This window comes from Leucopleurus acutus (genome assembly GCF_964270905.1).
Source record: "Leucopleurus acutus genome assembly, chromosome: 12".
Classification (NCBI taxonomy): domain Eukaryota; kingdom Metazoa; phylum Chordata; class Mammalia; order Artiodactyla; family Delphinidae; genus Leucopleurus; species Leucopleurus acutus.
The window spans coordinates 56,578,996-56,601,525 of record NC_139154.1 but is presented as its reverse complement, the minus strand read 5'-3'; the positions used below and the strand labels follow the sequence as shown (position 1 = coordinate 56,601,525).

At 36.1% G+C, this 22,530-nt stretch overlaps 1 protein-coding gene across 2 annotated transcripts in view; it reads left to right on the top strand.

The window, feature by feature from the left end:
• STRN (striatin) overlaps positions 1–22,530 on the top strand; it is a 108,469-nt gene that overhangs the window by 19,552 nt on the left and 66,387 nt on the right. For both annotated transcript variants that reach the window (XM_082851853.1, XM_082851854.1), the window contains exon 2: positions 19,257–19,360. In XM_082851853.1, coding sequence (XP_082707979.1) covers positions 19,257–19,360 — 104 coding nt within the window. The remainder of the gene's footprint in view (positions 1–19,256; positions 19,361–22,530) is intronic.

Genomic DNA, 22,530 nt, shown 5'->3' with positions numbered 1-22,530 from the left:
CATAAGAAATATATAGAAAGATAAAAAGTAGATAGTACTCCTTCCTCTCCAGTCCTTGTCACAAATCTGTTTAGACATAAATTCTACTAACAATCTAATGTGTGTCCCTCCAGAATTTCATGTATATACACATGTAAACACACACAGTTGGGTTTTTTATTGAACTCGCATTTGCCTTGGCAATAATTGCATCTTTACATTTTAACTTTTTCCAACTAAGATTTCTCTCTTTCCTTAAGCAGAGATATCCTGTACTTAAAATACCTAGGAATAAACTTAAGAATTTATAGGTTTTATTACTTTTGTGAGTAGGATTCTTTTTCCATTACATTTCTAACTGGTTATTTTCAATATGTGGGAAAGCTGTGCTTGTGTGTGCAAAGTCATCTAGTTACCTTGCAGAAATACCTTATTCTTTCTAATGTTTGGTTATTTTAGCTAGAAAAGCCAAGTGTAACTATTTCTAATATTTATTCCTCCTTTTCCAGTACTGGTTCTCAATCTCAGAACTTTATATTATGATAGTGGTGCTGGAGAGTCTCCTTTTGTTCCTTTAAAAAAAAAAGCTTAAAAAAAAATTAAATGGAAACTGTGTAACTGTTAAGTGTGGTATTTGTTAGTGGTTTCTAAAAATTACTATCTAGGGCTTCCCTGGTGGCGCAGTGGTTGAGAATCCGCCTGACAATGCGGGGGACGGGGGTTCAAGCCCTGGTCTGGGAAGATCCCACATGCCACAGAGCAGCTAAGCCTGTGCGCCACAGCTACTGAACCTGTGTTCTAGAGCCTGCGAGCCACAACTACTGAGCCCGTGTGCCACAACTACAAGCCCGCATGCCTAGAGCCTGTGCTCGGCAACAAGAGGAGTCACTGCAATGAGAAGCCCGCGCACGGCAGCAAAGAGTGGTCCCCGCTCACTGCAATTAGAGAAAGCCCGTGTGCAGCAACAAAGACCCAATGCAGCCAAAAATAAATAAATAAATTTATAAAAACTAAAAATTACTATCTAGCATGTTAAGGAAGTTTCTTCTTAGTTTTCTAGGAGTTGTTAACAGAAATAGATAATAAATTCTGTTAACTGATTTTTTTTTTTTTTTTTTTTTGCGGTTCGCGGGCCTCTCACTGTTGTGGCCTCTCCCGTTGCGGAGCACAGGCTCCGGACGCGCAGGCTCAGCAGCCATGGGTCACGGGCCCAGACGCTCCGTGGCATGTGGGAATTTCCCAGACCGGGGCACAAACCCACGTCCCCTGCATCGGCAGGTGGACTCTCAACCACTGCGCCACCAGGGAAGCCCTGTTAATTGATTTTTTGCATCTCCTAAGATAATATGTTATTTTTTCTCACTTATCTTACTAATTGCATAAGCCTGGTTGTGGAGTATTTTTTCTTTTGATATACTGATGTATTTGATTTGTTTATATTTTATTGAGGATTTAGGATTTTTGCCTATGTATTCTTAAAGTCATTGTTTTTGGTAATCTTGCTTTGAACTCAGGTGCAGAGGGTTGAGTTCTCATACTTTTCAGTTCATTGCACATTATTATTGGTCTGCACCCAGTCCCTCTCTTCTTTAATTTACTTATCCATTTTTATCTCCATTCCTCTCATATTCTCCTTCCATTGTTTTTATGTATCTTTGTAAAATATTATTGTTTTTCCTGTGCATGTATTTTTTAATTTACAAAAATCAAATTGTATAATTTTCTCTTACTTTTTAAAAAGATTCATCTGTGATATTTTATGGACATGAAAGCCATTACTTTTAACTGTTTGAGAATTTCTGTGACATATTAATGAGTAATGGAATTACTGGTTTGCTGGGTATATGTAGACTTAATTTAAGTAATTTGCTGATTGGTTTCCAGACTGATTGCCCTTGTCTGTGTTTCCACTAGCAGTGCATGATCGCACTTTGCTGTTGACACTTGGCATTATCTAGAGTTCTAATTCTTGCTACTCTGATAAATGTGAAGTTATATCTCCTATTTATATTAATTTGTATTTTTCTGGTTATCACTGAGATTAAGCATCTCTTCCTAAATTTGTTAGCCTTTTGGGTTTCCTCTTCTCTAATTTGCTTGTTTATATCCTTTGTAAGAGCATGGAATGTCTGTCTCTTTATTGAGATCATCTTCTATCTGTAATCACAAGTAGGATTAGTTTTTTTTTTTTCCTATAATTTATTTTTGGTAATTTTTCAGATTAGTGTTACAGTTTTAACAGGAAACAGAATGATAGTTTAACTTATTAAAGCTAAATAAATCTAATACTTGTAAAGTAGGCTAAGATGAAGTCATTGGATTTGTATTTATATTAGGAACATCACTTAAAATAACAGGCATTGTTTTATGTAATGGATTTAATTTTAAAAAGGCATCTTTTCTGGATCTTATTTTTTAAAATTAATAAAAGGAATATATATACACACACACTCTTGTAGCTACTTTAATTGTTTTGGGAAATGTTATAGTTTTGTGTGTATATGAAAACCAAGATTACCAAATATATTTCTAGTCTGGAAACTCCAGCCTTGTGTTACCTACCACCTACATGGAATGCCCACCTTAACAGTAAAACCAGTAACATATAAACTTATGTTTCAGTCTTACCCTCCTTCCTTACAAGCTCTTTTCATTATATCCTTATTGCCTTTGTATATTATTTACATATAAGGCAAAATGTCTTAATAAAAACTTAACTCTAGCATCTATGTTTTCTTCAGATCTGTTAGTGTACACACTTATGTTTTAAATATGATGGGTTTGTACATAGTTATTAACTATTTTGTTTTTGTTTGTGTGACAATGAAATGAGTTATAAAACACTTATTCAGAGCAATATAACATAGGAAGAGCTCAATAAAAGTTCAATTTATTAATTTTATATATTTTCATATGTGTATAAGTCCTTATACTTATTTTTAGTAATTATGTAACCAAAACAGATGTTATTTTTGCTTATCTTTCTACTTCTGCATACAAGAAAGTTCAGAAGGGACTTCAGCAAACTGTTCACATTGGTTATCTCTAGGTAATGGAATGGGGGTAAAGGAGTGATCTGTTGGTTGTTCCTGTATATCTTTATATAAAGTTTGAAATTTTTTTCCATTTTACAGTATTTTTAATAAGGAAGAATATTTTTAAAAAGGAAACAAGATATAGCTTATCAAACTGATCTCTTTATGAGTTTGGATGGGTTTGTTATAGGACAATGGTCAACATATGGCAAAATGGTCCATATTAATAATTCTCATCAAAGAAATATACATTAAAGCAATGAGGTACCCTTTTCTGTCTATGAATCTTCCTTCCTTCCTTCCTTCCTTCCTTCCTTGCTGCGTTGGGTCTTCGTTGCTGCGCACAGGCTTTCTCTAGTTGCGATGTGTGGGCTTCTCATTGTGGTGGCTTCTCTTGTTGCAGGGCACGAGCTCTAGGCGTGTGGCCTTCAGTAGTTGTGGCTCGCAGGCTCTAGAGCGCAGGCTCAGTAGTCGTGCTGCATGGGCCTAGTTGCTCCACAGCGTGTGGGATCTTCCTGCACCAGGGCTCAAACCCATGTCCCCTGCACTGGCAGGCAGATTCCTAACCACTGCGCCACCAGGGAAGTCCCTGTCTATGAATTTTTAAAATCAATGATAACACTCAATGCTAGGAAAGATATTTTAAACTTTACTGTCATACATTGTTGTTTGTATTGTCAGCTGGTTAGTATCTATAAGGAAACAGTTATACTTTGACCTAGTAATTCTATTTGTCGTAGTCTATCCCAGAGAAGTAAACAAAAAATTGCCTTAAAAATGTGTATACATGAAGATCATCATTGGCAATTTATTTTGTAATAGTGAAAAATTATAATATAAATGTTAAGGTGTAGTGAAACTAGTATCATTTAGGAATGCTTTTGGCTGCAGGTAAACTCTGTTAACAGTGACCTAACAACTAAAGATCATGTTTCTCACAGGTCTGGTGGTGGGTAGTCTTTTTGTCTGACATAAGCTGGTACAGTTGCTCAGTGAGGACATAAACTTTTTCTATTCTCCTCTGCCATCTTTCACCCTCAGTGTGCGGGCTTATTGGCTTTCTTCTTGTTACATTATGATTACAAGATTGCTATAGTTAGAGACATCAAGACCACAGTGAAAAGCAGCAAAAAGGTTTGTTTGTGGTTTTTTGTGTGTTTATTTGTTTTGGAGTGAGTCTCCTTTATCAGTGAATGATAAACTTTCCCCAGAAGGACCTTCTTTCCATCCCCAGCAGACATCTCATTGGTTACTTGGATATGCATGACTATAACAGAATCTAGGAAAGCAGTCATTTGGCTTTCCAGATTCTATAGTGGGAAGTTACAAGCTAGGTAAAAAAGGGATTAGGAATGTGTGTTTTGAATAGCCATTCCACAAGATCTGCTACAATGGTTAAATAAGTTATGGTAAATTTACTTGAAGTTGTATAATAAACCCAATGAAAATGATGGTATAAAGACAGTAATAACACGGAAAGTGTTTTCATGACAAAAAGTAAGCTGTAAAATTTTGTACCATGATTCCATCTACGTAGAGAAATGGATTGAGGGGAAATCAGAAGGAAATAATTCAAATGACATAAATAAAAGCAAAATTAGAGTGTATCTGAATAGCTTTGCACATTACTTTTTTTTTGGACAGTGTGGAGGAAAGGGCTGGTGTTCTTTTGTTTTGTATATCTAAAAGCAAAATTGCCAAATCATAGAGTATGTGGGTGGCTTTGTCAGCTCCCTTTTGCAAAAGAAATTTAACTAATTTGCATTGCCACCATCCATATAAAGATACATCTGTATTTCATCTGCTTGTGAACATTGGGTTTTATCACTTAATTTACCTTTTTAATTTAACAGGTATATATGGGATACATCAGGGATACAACTTTTTAAAAAATTTATGGGACAAAACTTAAAATAAAATTCAAACTTATAGGAAAGTTCCACAAAGAGTACACAAAAATCTTCACCCAGCTTTACCAATTGTTAATATTTAAAACTGTGGTAATTTGTATTTCTTATTACTATTTAGGCTCTTCAGTTTTCCGTGTAGTGATTTATCATCTGTATAAGTCTCATGGCTCTTCATCAGTCTCATTTATTTTTAAGTAGAATCTGGTTATTGTGTTGATTAATATTGACCTTTTTTTAAAGGTAGATTTTTTAAAGTTATTTCTTTCATTTATATTTTCTATTACCTTTCATTTGTAGCATATCTTATCACACATATCATATCATTATGCAAAATGTCTTGCAGTTGAATAGTTTACTACATGTATCTTAACTCTGACTATAATCATTTCTTCAGAAGTTATAAAGGCTTATGCTATATTTATAAGAATATAAAAAGCTACTCCTTAAAAAAACCAGTATTTTATGTAGATTATAAGCTCTGTGAAGAAATGGACTATGTCTGTGGTGGACTTTGTCCACCCCAGCACAGTTTCGTTACATGGTAAGCATGGAATAAATGGGTGGGTGGATTTTATTTATTTTATTTATTTATTTATTTACTTACTTATTTATTTTATTTATTTATTTACTTACTTATTTTATTTTATTTATTTACTTATTTACTTAGTTACTTACTTATTGGCTGCGTTGTATCTTCGTTGCTGTGCGTGGGCTTTCTCTAGTTGCGGCGAGAAGGGGCTACTCTCCGTTGTGGTGCAAGGGCTTCTCACTGCGGTGGCTTCTCTTGTTGCAGAGCATGGGCTCTGGGTGCACAGGCTTCAGTAATTGTGGCACGTGGGCTTCTGTAGTTGTGGCTCGTGGGCTCTAGAGTGCAGACTCAGTAGTTGTGGTGCACGGGCTTAGTTGCTCCGTGGCACATGGGATATTCCCGGACCAGGGCTTGAACCCCTGTCCCCTGCAGTGGCAGGCGGATTCTTAACCACTGTGCCACCAGGGAAGCCCCTGTGTTCCTTTTAATCCTCATGTTTTTGTCTCTATATCTTATTGGATGGAGCCTTTTCTCAAATGTCAAGGTGGACCATTTTTAAGAGTGTGGCACTCATAAACTGGTGGGACGTCCTCTATCTCTAGACTAGCTGTTTGACATGGAGCCTTCACTACAGGATGATCAGGCCTTCACTGAAGGATGATCTGATTTAGGTGAAATGGTTTTTTTGTTGAAAGACCCCTGAATGTCATACTTAAATGGCATTTAAGTTTTTTTCTCTGAGTTTATTCAGTTTTCTAGAAAATGGTATTCTAATCATCTGCCTTGGAGAGAGAGCCTAGCTGCAGAGGTAGATGGAACCTGGCTAGAGAAGTAGATTATAGCTCTTACCTTTTAAAGCTTTCACTTAGTCATCCTGTTTTGTTTTGTTCTTTTTGTCACTGCCTCATTCTTGCCCTCTACTATTCCTGGCATTCTGAGTCAAGACCTCTCTGTTTACATTTCTTCAGAGGCTAAATGTCTAGTATCTTGGGGAGGTGGGTTAGAGGTAGTTGTTTTATTTCAGGGAGTAGAGGTGGGTTCCTGTAGGTTTGACTGCACTTCATATACTTTTAACCTTCCCCCCTGTTTTAAGCCCTGTGACACAGCTGCCCCATCTGTGTATCTCATACCTCTTAATTTCTGAGCTTTTCAAGGTGCTTTGGGGGAAATCTACTAGCTTCTCATTGAACTCCCTCTGCAGGTACTTAGGTTTCTGAGCTGCTGAGTTAGTACTCTTTCTTCATCTGTTTTCCACATCCTAAATATTTATCATCCCTTGACCCCTGTTGCCTCTGTATGTTCTCTTTGATCTTGTGGGTTTATATCTTTAAAAAAGTTATTTAATGCTCCTTGGCAAGGAGCTATTCTGTCTTGTTATGTTATGTTATGTTATGTTATGTTATGTTATTTATTTATGGCCGCATTGGGTCTGCTGCTAGAGAAGGCCCGCGCGCAGCAACGAAGACCCAACACAGCCAAAATAAATAAATAAAATAAATAAATAATTTTTAAATGTGGTCATAGGGTAGTTTAAAAAAAAGAACCAAATGGAAAGTTTAATTTAAAAAAATACACACAATTTTTAAAAATTTATTTATGTATTTATTTATTTTTGGCTGTGTTGGGTCTTCACTGCTGCACACAGGCTTTCTCTAGTTGCAGCGAGCAGGGGCTACTTTTTGTTGCAATGAGCGTGCTTCTCATTGCAGTGGCTTGTCTTTGTTGCGGAGCACGGGCTCTAGGTGCGTGGGCTTCAGTAGTTGTGGCACATGTGCTCAGTAGTTGTGGCTCATGGCTCTAGAGCACAGGCTCAGTAGTTGTGGTGCACGGGCTTAGTTGCTCCACAACATGTGGGATCTTCCCGGACCAGGGCTCAAACCCATGTCCCTTGCGTTGGCAGGCAGATTCTCAACCACTGAGCCACCAGGGAAGCCCCTCTAGGTGATTCTGATGCTGAAGTTTGATGCTGCCAAGTGAAGACACTGTCTTTAGGAGAGAGGGCTAGCTAGAGGCAATGATTGTGTGCCCAGAGAAAAACAACTAGCAGCCTAGATGCAAGAGAATAATGTAATCCAAAGCTTTTCAGAGGAAATAGGTATAGTTTATAGAAGACATTAAGATATAAAGCAGATAACTGAAATTTCACTGTATGCTCTTCCTTAGGTTAAGTAATCTATTTTATTGACTTTTACTTTTCATGGATTTCTCTTGTTATTTGTGAGTTTGTGCTCAATTGACAGAACCTGAAATTAGTTGTTCTCTGGCACTTTATTATAGATTTTTGTATAAGTGAGTGCTCGTTCTCTCCCATAGCAGATGACAGAAAAACAACTGAAAAATATCCAACCCAGACTAATATTTTATGTACTTTTCTTTTTGAATATACTTGTGATTTTGTTTGCTAGTATTTTGTTGACGATTTTTGCATCTATATTCTTCAGTGATATTGGTCTGTAATTTTCTTTTTTTGTAGTATCTTTATCTGGTTTTACTATCAGGGTGATGGTGGCCTCATAGAATGAGTTTGGGAGTCTTCCTTCCTCTGCAGTTATTTGGAAGAGTTTGAGAAGGATGGGTGTTAGCTCTTCTCTAAATGTTTGATAGAATTCACCTGTGAAGCCATCTGGTCCTGGACTTTTGTTTGTTGGAAGGTTTTTAATCAGTTTCAGTTTCATTATTTGTGATTGTTCTGTTCATATTTTCTGTTTCTTCGTGGTTCCATCTTGGAAGGTTATACCTTTCTAAGAATTTGTCCATTTCTTCCAGGTTGTCCATTTTATTGGCATAGAGTTGCTTGTAGTAGTCTCTTAGGATGCTTTGTATTTCTGCAGTGTCTGTTGTAACTTCTCCTTTTTCATTTCTAATTTTATTGATTTGAGTCCTCTCCCTCTTTCTTGATGAGTCTGGCTAAACATTTATCAATTTTGCTTATCTTTTCAAAGAAACAGCTTTTAGTTTTATTGATCTTTGCTATTGTTTTCTTTGTTTCTATTTCATTTATTTCTGCTCTGATCTTTATGATTTCTTTCCTTCTGCTAACTTTGGGTTTTGTTTGTTCTTCTTTCTCTAGTTCCGTTAGGTGTAATGTTAGATTGTTTATTTGAGATGTTTCTTGTTTCTTGAGGTAGGCTTGTATAGCTATAAACTTCCCTCTTAGAACTGCTTTTGCTGCATCCCATAGGTTTTGGATTGTCGTGTTTTCATTGTCATTTGTCTCTAGGTATTTTCTGATTTCCTCTTTGATTTTTTCAGTGATCTCTTGGTTATTTAGTAACGTACTGTTTATCCTCCATGTGTTTGTGTTTTTTACGGTTTTTTCCCTGTGATTGATTTCTAATCTCATAGCATTGTGGTGAGAAAACATGCTGATATGATTTCAATTTTCTTAAATTTACTGAGGCTTGATTTGTGACCCAAGATGTGATCTATCCTAGAGAATGTTCCTTGCGCACTTGAGAAGAAGGTGCAATCTGCTGTTTTTGGATGGAATGTCCTATAAATATCAATTAAATCTATCTGGTCTATTGTGTCATTTAAAGCTTCTCTTTCCTTATTTATTTTCATTTTGGATGATCTGTCCGTTGGTGTAAGTGAGGTGTTAAAGTCCCCCGCTATTATTGTGTTACTGTCGATTTCCTCTTTTATAGCTGTTAGCAGTTGCCTTATGTATTGAGGTGCTCCTATGTTGGGTGCATATATATTTATAATTGTTATATCTTCTTCTTGGATTGATCCCTTGATCATTATGTAATGTCCTTCCTTGTCTCTTGTAACACTTTATTTTAAAGCCTATTTTATCTGATATGAGTATTGCTACTCCAGCTTTCTTTTGATTTCCATTTGCATGGGATATCTTTTTCCATCCCCTCACTTTCAGTCTGTATGTGTCCCTAGGTCTGAAGTGGGTCTCTTGTAGGCAGCATATATATGGGTCTTGTTTTTGTATCCATTCAGCCAGCCTGTGTGTTTTGGTTGGAGCGTTTAATCCATTCATATTTAAGGTAATTATCAATATGTATGTTCCTATTACCCTTTTCTTAATTGTTTTGGATTTGTTTTTGTAGGTCCTTTTCTTCTCTTGTGTTTCCCACTTAGAGAAGTTCCTTTAGCATTTGTTGTAGAGGTGGTTTGGTGGTGCTGAATTCTCTTAGCTTTTGCTTGTCTGTAAAGCTTTTGATTTCTCCATCGAATCTGAATGAGATCCTTGCCAGGTAGAGTAATCTTGGTTGTAGGTTCTTCCTTTTCATCACTTTAAGTATATCATGCCACTCCCTTCTGGCTTGTAGAGTTTCTGCTGAGAAATCAGCTGTTAACCTTATGGGAGTTCCCTTATATGTTATTTGTCATTTTTCCCTCGCTGTTTTCAGTAATTTTTCTTTGTCTTTAATTTTTGCCAATTTGATTACTATGTGTCTTGGCGTGTTTTTCCTTGGGTTTATCCTGTATGGGTCTCGCTGTGCTTCCTGGATTTGGGTGTCTATTTCCTTTCCCATGTTAGGAAAGTTTTTTGACTATAATCTCTTCAAATATTTTCTTGAGTCCTTTCTCTCTCTCTTCTCCTTCTGGGACACCTATAATGTGAATGTTGTTGCGTTTAATGTTGTCCTAGAGGTCTCTTAGGCTGTCTTCATTTCTTTTCATTCTTTTTTCTTTATTCTGTTCTGCAGCAGTGAATTCCACCATTCTGTCTTCCAGGTCACTTATCTGTTCTGCCTCAGTTATTCTGCTGTTGATTCCTTCTAGTGTGTATTTCATTTCAGTTATTGTATTGTTCATCTCTGTTTGTTTGTTCTTTAATTCTTCTAGGTCTTTGTTAAACGTTTCTTGCATCTTCTCGATCTTTGCCTCCATTCTTTTTCCGAGGTCCTGTATCATCTTCACTATCATTATTCTGAATTCTTTTTCTGGAAGATTGCCTATCTCCATTTCATTTAGTTGTTTTTCTGGGGTTTTATCTTGTTCCTTCATCTGGTATATAGCCCTCTGCCTTTTCATCTTGTCTATCTTTCTGTGAATGTCCTTTTCAGTGATTTTCGTTTTAAATTTTAACCCTTTAAGATTTTAGAGTACAAGATAGTTTAAATGGTTTCAAAAAACTAAATGATACATTTAAAATAATTTAATTATTAGATATTCCCATGTTTTCAGGTAAACCTGCTTAGATATAGCAGACTTACATTCCTTATATATATCCTTTTGATAAGTTAGAATTGAAAATAATAAAGGTAAATAAATTTCCTGTTTACCATGTAGGCTTAAATTGTAAAATATCTAGTTACTATTGTTTTCATCTTTTTAAATTTCTAATGGTTAGGAAAGTGGAGGCCTAATTTTAGGTACATAATATAAAAAACTTATGGAATTTTTAACATTTATTTTCCTTGAAGATAATTCCAAACTTTTCTTTTCAAAAATAATGTGCCATCACCATTAGCTTTACTAGTAGAGATAAATGGAAGAATGATGACTTAAAATTTTAAAGAATATTTTATTTGTAATACTTAAAAGCTATTTTCATACCTTATCTACTTGATCAGATTGAATCTTTAGTTTTTCTAATTTTTTCTTAAGATTTCAGTTGTATGTCTCAATCTCACTTTTGTTCCTGGAACCCTAGAAACTTTAGGAGACTTTAAAATGTGAGAATGTTGAGGTGACAGTGCAGGCTGACACAAGTTTTCTAAAAGAAAGTGGTCAGGGCTTCCCTGGTGGCACAGTGGTTGGGAGTCCGCCTGCCGATGCAGGGGACACGGGTTTGTGCCCTGGTCTGGGAGGATCCCGCGTGCTGTGGAGTGGCTGGGCCCATGGGCCATGACTGCTGAACCTGCGCGTCCGGAACCTGTGCTCCACAACAGGAGAGGCCACAGCGGTGAGAGCCCAGCGTACCGCAAAAAAAAAAAAAAGAAAGTGGTCAAATTGTAGCTTCATGGAGAAGTATACCAATAAAAGAAAAAAGTAAATAACTGAATTCATCACTATTCCATATTACTGGTTAATACTGGAGGCTAGGAATATATTGGGTAACTAGAGACCTGTCTGTTTTATTTCAGATGGAATTTTGTTGTGGTAATGTTCAGGGAGAACTTTTAAGGAGCCTTTTGGGCCATGTATTTTCTGTCATGTCCTTGTTGCTAATACCCCCACTACATTGGGTGTGAGTCTTGAGTTCTAAGTGGTGATTCATTCATGGTCTTGGACTATCACCTTAGTTCATTTGTGAGAATGCTGTCCCCCTTAGGGATACACCATTTAATCTCTTGGAGCTTCTTTTTTCTCCTTTGTAGAAATAATGAATTTGGATTGAAACATCCAAGACAGGGTCTACAGACTGGTGGCTTATAGTGCCATATGTGGTGAACGAGTTTTGTTTGGCTTTAAGTCTTTAAATTCTTCAGTTAAGAAACTTTTATGTGTAGCAACATACCTGTGGTACAGCACTCAGCAGGTATAAAGGGCTACATGTACATTTAAAGGTAGGTTTAACTCCTGTTCCTCTCCCTCTCAGCCACCCAGTTGCTTTCTTTGGAGACATTCACATTTACTACATACTTCTGAATCATTCCAGAGTTATTACCTATGCCCAGAAGCATAATGGTATGTTTACCTTTTATTTTTTTTCCAAAAACTAAATGGTTGCAAACTACATGAAATGTCTGTCTTCTTTTTTTCACTTAATCTATCTTAAATATCATTATCAATGTATTTAGAGCTATCTCCTTTGTAACAACTGCATAGTATCTCTTTCTATAGATGTATCCCACTTTTCCTTCTATTTTTCTTCTTTTCTTTATTTCTGTTCTTCTTTCTTCCTACCCTTTTATTCTTCCTTTCAGTCTTTTCTTCCCTTCTGTCCACCCCCCCTCCCCTGCCTTTGCAATTAAAAAGTCCGATTCAGAAAACAGTATCCTGCCATATTAGGACAATCTGTACCTGGGACTTAATCTTTATTCTCAAAAGAAAGGATTTATACCAGCTGCTATGTTTTAGACTCAGGTTGTTATTTTTTTTATTAGATCTTTATTGGAGTATAATTATTTCACAGTACTGTGTTAGTTTCTGTTGTACACCAAAGTGAATCAGCCATGTGCATGCATATGTCCCCATATCCCCTCCATCTTGAGCCTCCCTCCCATCCTCCCTATCCCACCCCTCTAGGTCATCACTGAGCTGAGCTGATCTTCCTGTTCTATGCTGCTGCTTCCCACTAGCTGACTATTTTACATTCGGTAGTGTATATATGTTGATGCTACTCTCACTTTGCCCCAGCTTCCCCCTCCCACCTCCTGTCCTCAAGTCCATTCTCTATGTCTACATCTTTATTCCTGCCCTGCAACTAGGTTGATCAGTACCAGTTTTTTTTTTTTTTTAGATTCCATATATATGCGTTAGAATATGGTATTTTCAGGTTGTTTTTACAGAAAGAATTAGCTTTCTTCTGTAAGAACATGTGTTTTAAGATGTTTGTTTCTAACTTTCTGAGTAGAGTTTCCGGGGGGAAAAATGTAAGAAATTAACTTTTTCTTCCTCTGTTCTTGTAGGTCTTAGTTAAAGACCTAATTTTTTCCCAATTGTATTTATAATTTATTTAACTAGTTCTCTGTAGGTGGACATTTGGATTATACATATATTCTTGTCTGTATTTTTTCAGTATATCATTTCACATATGTACAAATATATTTGAAGGATAACAGTCTAGAATTAGAATTGCTGGGTAAAGAGTATATGCATTTACCAAGATTTCCCTGATGGCACAATGGTTAAGAATCCACCTGCCGGGCTTCCCTGGTGGCACAGTGGTTGCGAGTCCGCCTGCCGATGCAGGGGACACGGGTTCGTGCCCCGGTCTGGGAAGATCCCACTTGCCGCGGAGCGGCTGGGCCCGTGAGCCATGGCCACTGAGCCTGCGCGTCTGGAGCCTGTGCTCCGCAACGGGAGAGGCCACAACAGTGAGAGGCCCGCATACCGCAAAAAAAAAAAAAAAAAAGAATCTACCTGCCAATTCAGGGGACACAGGTTTGAGCCCTGGTCCGGGAAGATCCCGCATGCTGCGGAGCAACTAAGCCTGTGCACCACAACTACTGAGCCTGCACTCTGAAGCCTGTGAGCCACAACTGCTGAGCCCACGTGCCACAACTACTGAAGCCCATGCACCTAGAGCCTGTGCTCCGCAAGAAGAGAAGCCACTGCAGTAAGAAGCCCGCACACCTCAACGAAGAGTAGTCCCTGCTCACTGCAACTAGAGAAAGCCCACGTGCAGCAGCGAAGACCCAACACAGTCGAAAATAAATAAATAATTAAAAAAAAAGAGTATATGCATTTACAAAGTTGATAGATATTGCCAAGTTGTCCACAGTAGTGGTGAAACTGATTAACACAGCCAACATACGAATGCATTTTCCCCAATATATTGTATTATCAAATTACTGAACTTTATTAATCTGATGGAAAGGGGGAAATGTGATTACAATTTTAGTTGGCATTTCTCTTGTGAGATTGAACATCTTTTTAATGTGTTTGAGCCTTTTTATTTCCTTTCAGTCAACATGTTCTTAGTGTTTTTCTCTGTTGAGTTCTCAATCTTTTTCTTATTAATTTGTAGGGGCTCTTTATACATCAAGAAAAGCAAACTTGTGATTTGTGATGTGACTACTTTTCTGATTTTGTTTTGATATTTGTCAAAAAAGAGCTGTCTTATTTCTCATGATAGGTTTTCAGCAAGTTTTAAATTACCATGTATAAATATTTTCTTTTTGAGGTGAAATTTATTAGTCTTTTATGACTTTGGGTTTTGTCTTATTTTCAAAAAGACATTCCTAACCCTGAGATTTTTAAAATCAAACTCTACCTTTTTTCTAGTACTTTGGGGTTCCTTTAAATTTTTTGATCCTTTTGGCATTTGTTTTGATGTGAGAAATAATTTCTAGATGGCTACCCATCAACATTTATTGAATAATTTACATTTTCTCCAATGATGTGCAATGTCACCTTTAGTTTATACTAAATTCCTGTATGTATTTGGGTTTGTTTTTGGATTGTCTGTGCTATAGATAGGTCTGTTTGTGCATCAGTACCACTTTTTAGGTGACTATAAATCATAATGTTTTAAAATATTTTAGAGCTTTAAAATAATTTTTATATTCTTGTTTATTTTTCCATATATACTTTAGACTCATCATGTATGATTTTTTTTAATGTATGATGTTTTTTAAAACCATTGTATTGGTATTTTAATTGGGCTTGCATAATTTTAAAAGAGTAATTTAGGGAGAAATAAAATCATTGTAATGCAGAATCTTGTTTAAGAACATGGTTTTGCTTCTCATTTGTTCAAGTCATTTTTTGTGCTCTTTAGTAGCATTTAAAATATTCTTTGTATAGCTTATTTTTTTCTTGTAAGGTTTATTCTAATTATCTTATAATTTTTGTTATTATAAATGGGATTGTTTTCTTTCATTATATCATGTAACTAGTTTTTATATAAGCCATGGGTTTTGATTTATTATTTTTATATGCAGTTACTTTACTAAAATTCCTCTATTTTTGTAATAGTTTATAGTCTATATTTTCTTGGATTTTCCAAATATCCGGTCCTATCATTTGCAAATAATATGATTTTGTTTTCTCTTTTTTATTTATAAACTTCTTTCTTTTTTTCTTAATTGAAGTATAGTTGATTTACAGTATTATATTATTTTTAGGTGCACAGCGTAGTGATCCAGTATTTTTACAGATTATACTCCATATAAGTTATTACAAGATAATGGCTATAATTCCTTGTGCTATACAATATATTCTTGTTGCTTATCTGTTTTATACATAGTTTGTATCTGTTAATCCCAATCCCCTAATCTGTCCCTCTCCACTTCCCTCTCCCTTTTGGTAACCGCAAGTTTGTTTTCTATATCTGTGAGTCTGTTTCTGTTTTGCATATATATTCATTTGTATTATTTTTAGATTTCACATATAAGTGATATCATACAGTATTTGTCTTTCTCTGTCTGACTTATTTTCCTAAGCATAATATTTTCCAGGTCCATCCATATTGCTGCAAATGGCAGAATGTTGTTCTTTCTTATGGCTGAGTAGTATTCCATTGTATGTGTATATATGGAATACTTCTCTCTCTCTCTCTCTCTCTCTCTCTCTCTCTCTCTCTATATATATATATATATATATATATATATATATACACACACCACATCTTCTTTATCCATTTATTTGTTGATGGGCAGTTCGGTTCCTTCCACGTCTTGACTGTTGTGAACAGTGTTGCTATGAACATTAGGGTGGCATGCATCTTTTTGAATTAGTGTTTTCATTTTTTCCAAACTTAATTCTTTCTTGACTAATGACATTGGCCACCACCTCCAGAGCAACGTTAAATATTTGTGTTAAGAAGTGGACATCCTTGTTTTGTTCCTATTGTCATTACTACTCGGGTTTCTCTATTACACATGATACTGGCTTTGAATTGAATTGTTTGTATCTTATCTTATTAAGGAAGCTGGAGTAGTGATTTTTTTCAAAAACTAAAATCTTATATTGACAGAAAAGTTGCAAGGGCAGTACAAAGAATTTTTTTTCCTGAACCATTTGAGGGCAAGGTGCCAGACAACCTGATGGCCCATTGCCACCCACCAAATACTTTAGTGTTTGTCTCCTATAGACAAGTACTATCCTATGTAACCACATGCAGTCCTCAAAATCAGGAAATTAGCACTGATGTATTACTACCATCTAGTCCTCAGACCCATTCATATTTTGCCATTTGTCCCAATAATATCCTTTTATAGCCAAATCTAGTCCAGAATCATGCATTACATTTGGTTTTCATGTCCTTTTTTTTTGGTATTTTTTTTGTTTTTGCGGTACGTGGGCCTCTCACTGTTGTGGCCTCTCCTGTTGCGGAACGCAGGCTCAGCGGCCATGGCTCACGGGCCCAGCCGCTCCGCGGCATGTGGGATCTTCCCTGACCGGGGCACGAACCCGTGTCCCCTGCATCGGCAGGCGGACTCTCAACCACTGCACCACCAGGGAAGCCCTTTCATGTCTTTTTAATATCCTTCAATCTGAAACAGTCTTTCCTTGACTTTTGTGACCTGTTGCTTTTGAAGATGACAAGAAAGTTAATGTAAAATGCCCCATAATTTTAGTTTGCCTGATGTTTCCATATGATTGATTTCATGTTATGCATCTGTGGCAGAAATGTCACAGAGATATCCTTTGATCACCAAGGAATATCACAGATATTTCTATTATTCCTTTTTGTTTGTCTTTTCTAGGCACCTCCATCTTCTTTGTAATTTCTCTCTCCAACAATTCTGGGTCTTTTATTTTTTATTAAATAGTTAAGTTAAAAAAAAAAAAAGTTAAGTAGTCCAGTGTGTGAATTGATAGGAGGATGGGAAAGCAAGTGTCCTGGAAGTATAAGGAATAGTTGGTAGGCTGGGGAATGAGTTGCAGTAAAGACTTTTGAGTGTTATATGCTGAAGTGTCAGAATCACCCAGGACCAATGATGGTGGCAGAAATAGCTCGTCAAAGGGTATAGAAAGGAAGAAATTGATAATTTTATTATTACTTTGGTTATATGATTATACTGATTAAATTATTGTTTTTATTAAAGCCATTTTGAAGCCTGTCTTCTAGGCCAAAACATTGTTTGACCAAACAAGGTGGGCTGTTACATCCTTTTGACAGGACATTCATTTTTGTCAGCTTTTAATGCATGTATTATTAATTCTGCTTATATAAAATAATGATCTCATTGTAGAACATACAATTTTAAAAGGTTATATGATCATTAAATACAGATATTGTAGATATTTGATGCCTTTTCCTCTGTGTATACAACTGAACTATCTTTAGCCTGTTTTTAAATATTTCAATAAGATAAAAATAATCCTTCTTACAATTGCAATATAAATTTTAAGAGCTCATTGAAATGAGAACAAAAACATGACAGTACCTACATTCTGAAAGTTATAAGAAGCTCGGTGAGTTGGATTTTGTGTTTATTATGGTACTGAAAAAAAAAGAAATGAGTGTCATTTAAACCAAATAGAAGTAAGTTTAATGGTTCATTCACTAAACCTTCGTTGGATAATCCACAGTTCCTTAGGGATGTGGTAAGATCATCATTAAATGTAAATTTTTGCTTACTTAAATGGAAAGCACTGTGGAAATATAAATAACGTTATCTGAGTTAATATAGTAGAAATGAGAGGGGAAAGAATGTGAGAATAGTGAAACTGATAGCTATTTTTGAGGGCCTTTAAGTAGATCTCCTCTCACACTCCTAGTGGTGTTATGGGTTTCTTTAACAAGTTAGTATTTGCAACATAGTTTTAATTCCTTAAGTGGAAAGTATTATTTCAATTCTAAATGTCTTTTTAATTATTATGGAGAGCTGCTCTTTCCTATCCCCTTCATCTAACTGAAGACTAGAGTTTTACAGTTTGTTTCATGTTAAAATGTACGTTTTTTTCTTTTTTTCTTTTTCTCATGTTTGGGAGGGGCCAGGAACCTATGGAGGGCCATTTTCTCTGATTTTCCTTTTCCCAGCTTTCACTTTCTTTCCCCCTGCATATCAAATCTAAATGGGGATGGGGTGAAAGGTGGGGATTGAGAAAAGACAGCTATTTCTTATTTGAAGGAGAGGTCCAGGATAAAGTCTCTCAAGACAAGGAGTCCATCATAAAATTTAAGTAGATGGTGAAACTCAGAGAACTCTTACTTTACAAGGCTTATTATAAGAACTCATGATTCTACTTTACCCCCTTTCCCGATCTTCACCCTTTAAAAAAAAATTATGTAAGTTTTAGGTGTACAGCACTATAGTTCAACATCTGTATAAACCACAAAATGACCACTGCCACAAGTCCAGTTACCATCCATCACCATACAATTGACGCCTAAGACCCATGTTGCCTGCCCCCCCAGCCCTTTTCCCCTCTGGTAACCATTAATCTCTTCTTTGTATCTATGAATTTTTTTTGGTTTTGTTTGTTCATCTTTATTTTTTTTTAAGATTCCACATATGAGTGAACTCATACAGTATTTGTCTTTCTCTATCTGACTTATTTTGCTTAGCATAATATGCTTGAGGTCCATCTATGTTGTTGAAATCCTGCAAATGACAGGATTTCATTTTTTATGGCTGAGTAGTATTCCAGTGTGTGTGTGTGTGTGTGTGTGTGTGTGTGTGTGTGTGTGTGTGTGTGTGTGTACACCACATCTTCATTATCCATTCATCCATCGATGGACACTGAGGTAGTTTCCATATCTTGGCTATTATAAATAATGCTGCAATGAACATGGGGGTGCATGTTAGTGTTTTGAACTAGTGTTTTCATGTTCTTCAGATAAATGCCTAAAAGTGGAATAGTGGGTCATATGGTAGTTCTCCATCTTCACTTTTTATAAAGAAGAATCCCCCTCAATGCCTTAAAAGACAAACACTTGAGCAAACTGTGCTGTATTTTGCATATGTCTGCACTTATATTCGTTATATGCATATGTCTGCACTTACATTGGTTAAATTACAGACTCTTAGAGGATATGGACTACGTGTTGTAACATCCCTAGTCTGAAGTGACATTTATATAGATGTCCTTTTTTTAAAAAAATAAGTTAAGCATTTCCCCCGCTTGCAGTCAGTGCCCTTCTGTATACGTTGTGACAGATCTGTAAAAAGAAATGTTTTTACATCTAATTGTTTTATCTTCCAAAGGTTCTTTCTTTAGCTGAGTTTGAAAAAGTTTATTTCGTCTAAACTGAGTTTTGTTTTTCTTTTCCTCACTCAGGCTCAGATTGCCTTCCTTCAGGGGGAAAGGAAAGGTCAAGAAAATTTGAAGAAGGATCTTGTGAGGAGGATCAAGATGCTGGAGTATGCTCTTAAACAGGAAAGGTAATTCAGTGACATGGAAGGTAGTGTTCTCTTAAATATTGGAGTGATTTTTCTGTTATTCCTACAACAAATCCACATTGTAATGTGTTCTGCTTTTTAATTCAGGAAGTAGTATTTGTAATAATCATTTAGAAATGGTTGTAATATGTTAATTTGTTAATGAATGTTTAGTAATAATGACCAAAAAACTGATTTATATGATTTTTAAGATTTTAGCAACATTTTTCCCCCACGCTGTCCTTTCTAAAGGAATGTATGTACTTCCTGAACTGTTGATATCTATTTCTTTATAGAATAGAAATAGTTTTTGAGTTGTAAAGGAAATTTCTATAATACTTACTCCCTTTTCATTATCATCTAGTATTATTCAGTTTGGTGTATTTTCTATGGAAGAAAACCTACTCTGGCAGACTGTGTTGAGAATCCTTTTATAGACATTTTTGGTATTTTGATCCTTTGCTATCAACTATTCATATCTCTCCAGAAGTGAATCTTACCTTTCTATTCTGCTAGTGTCTAAGATATTCAAGAACTAAACTTGGTTCACAAGTAAAGGACAATAGGTCATGGATGAGAATTTTGGAAGTTTTTATATGAATTAAGTTTGTTTGCTTTAGTGGATGGTCTTTGGAATTTTTTGTCAGCAGTATAAGACAGTTCTTTATTTTAGATTATTGAGTACTTGTTAGGTGATATTGAAATTCTCTATTTTGCTTTGTTTTTGATCACATGCCCTTTTCAGTTTTTCGAAGCATCTTCTACCATTTAGAAGATGCTACTTACGGATATCAAGAAATAGATAAAACTTTATTAGAAGTTGTGTTTACCTTCACGTGGGATCTTTAAATGACACAGAGGTTGAAAACAGATTGACCTCTTAGTGAAAAATTGGTGATTCTTTTCATTCCTTGAGAGGTTGATTGAAAGCTGTATTGGGGAGATGGTGGGGAAAAAAAACTTTTAAGTGTGTAATTTGGGAATATTTGAGATTTTAAACAATCTAAATGATAGGCATAATCAAAGAGAGAGTGTAATAACATTAATAATGGCAACTATTAACTACCATGTACCAGCCCCTGAGGCTTAAAAACTAAGTAACTTACGTAGAGTTGCAGAGTTACAGTAGAGCTGTGATTCAGATCCCTCCAGTCTGTCTGATTCTGAAGCTTGTACTCTTTACCGGTACATTATACTATCTTGTAAGTCAGAAAAATTAAAATATACAAATATTAAACTAACCAAGGATACGGTGTATATGTATGTGTGTATGTGTGTGCGTGTGTGCACGCATTCTCATTAACATATTCATTAATCTATCCATCCAACTTAAGTACTGTGCTGGAATTGAGAAGAAGCAAGTCACAAACCTTGTCCCTTCAGGGCCTAGAGTAGTGGGAAACAGACTTGGAAACCACAGAAGTACAGTGCAGTAAGTTAGGTGCTGTGGGAGAAGTCAGCACAGGGTACAGTGGGGTCACAGAGAAGGGAGTGGTTGTTTGGATCTGGAGGCAGTGAAAGCAGAAAGAAGGGTGTGATTAGCGGGGGTGAGACTTGAACAGCATCATAAAAAATAAGGTGTTTGCCAGATGGGCAAGGTTCAAGCAGTAGAGAAGATACGTTTGACATGGAACAAAGCATTTTGGTGTGTTCAGAAATTTGTGATTACTGTGTATGGAGGGTAAGGTGTTAATTGTGATTTATAAGCAATAATGGTAGCAATGGGCAAGAACCAGATCATGGAGAGCCTAACTAAGGAGTTCAAACTTTTATCTTACACTGCAAGTTTTAAAAAACATTTTCTCCTAAAATAATCTCAAACAAACAGAAGTTGCAGGAGCTATATACCCTTCACCCAGATTCACCAGTTGACAACGTTTTGCTGTATTTACTTGTATCATGTTCTCTCTATATACTCATTGTTTTTTTTCCCTGAATCATTTGCTACTTCTTTGCAGACTTATACCCCTTTGCCCTTAAGTACTTAAGGGACCATCTTCTAAAAGCAAGGACATTCCCTTAAATAATTACAGCTCATTATCAAATTAAGGAAATTTAATGTCAATATAGTTCTATTATGTAATATAGCCCATATTCATATGTTCCGCTGATGATCTTTATAGCATTTTTTTCTACCAAATGTCCTAATAATGATCTTTGTAGTATTTTTTTTCCTGGTCCAGGATCCAATCTAGGAATACATATTGCATTTAGTTGTCTTGCAGTTGAAAGGTTTAAGCATGGAATAGTCTAAAATAGATTTTAGGAAGATCACCCTGACCTCAATTTAGGGGATAGACTGAAAAGATCTGTTAATAGAGGCAGGAAGATTGTAATAGTTTAGGATGAGAAATGATAACGTAGTAGCTGCTAGAATAGAGGAGTTAGCCACTATGAAACATTTTAGTTTTTATTTTTATTATTTTTTTTTGGCCTCGCCTTGTGGCTTGCAGGATCTTAGTTCCCCAACCAGGGATCGTGCCCCTGGCAGTGAAAGCCTGGAATTCTAACCACTGGACCTCCAGGGAATTCCCTATGAAACATTTTAAATAGAAAAAAAAAATGCATAAGATTTGGAGTTGATTTGGTATAGGGGATGAGGAAGAAAGATAATTCAAGAATGAGTCCCAGGTTTCTGGCTTGAATGAGAAGTTTGAAACGTATCAAGTGAATTAAAGATAAAGAATTAGGGTTGAAAAGCCACTATGGCAGGGGGACTCATGACTAGAGATGTGTAGTTGGGAATCATCAATATTGTGGGTAAAATTATAAGAACTCTGAAACAAACAGAACAGGTATTGTGGGACAAGAAGAGATTACTAGCAGGAGCCACAGGAAATGGAAATGTTTGAGGAAAAGACAGAGGAAGAAGAGCCAACAAAAGAATGGTAGAGAAGGAAGGAGAGAGCAGTATATTGGAAGCAAGCTAAAGCAGGTGGAAGTTTGACAATTGCAGACGCCAAACAAATCGCAAGTAAGTTGTATACTGAAAATAGTCCTGGATTTGCCAGTTAGGCGCTTGTTGGTATCCTTGCCAGAAAGCTTCAGTGAGGTAGCAGGAACATAAACCAGATCACAGGGGACTGAGAGGTGAGAAGGGTAGATAAAGAGGAGACAGATAGAGTTGTTTATTTTTTTGAGTTGTTTATTTTTTCAAGTAGTTTGACTTTGGG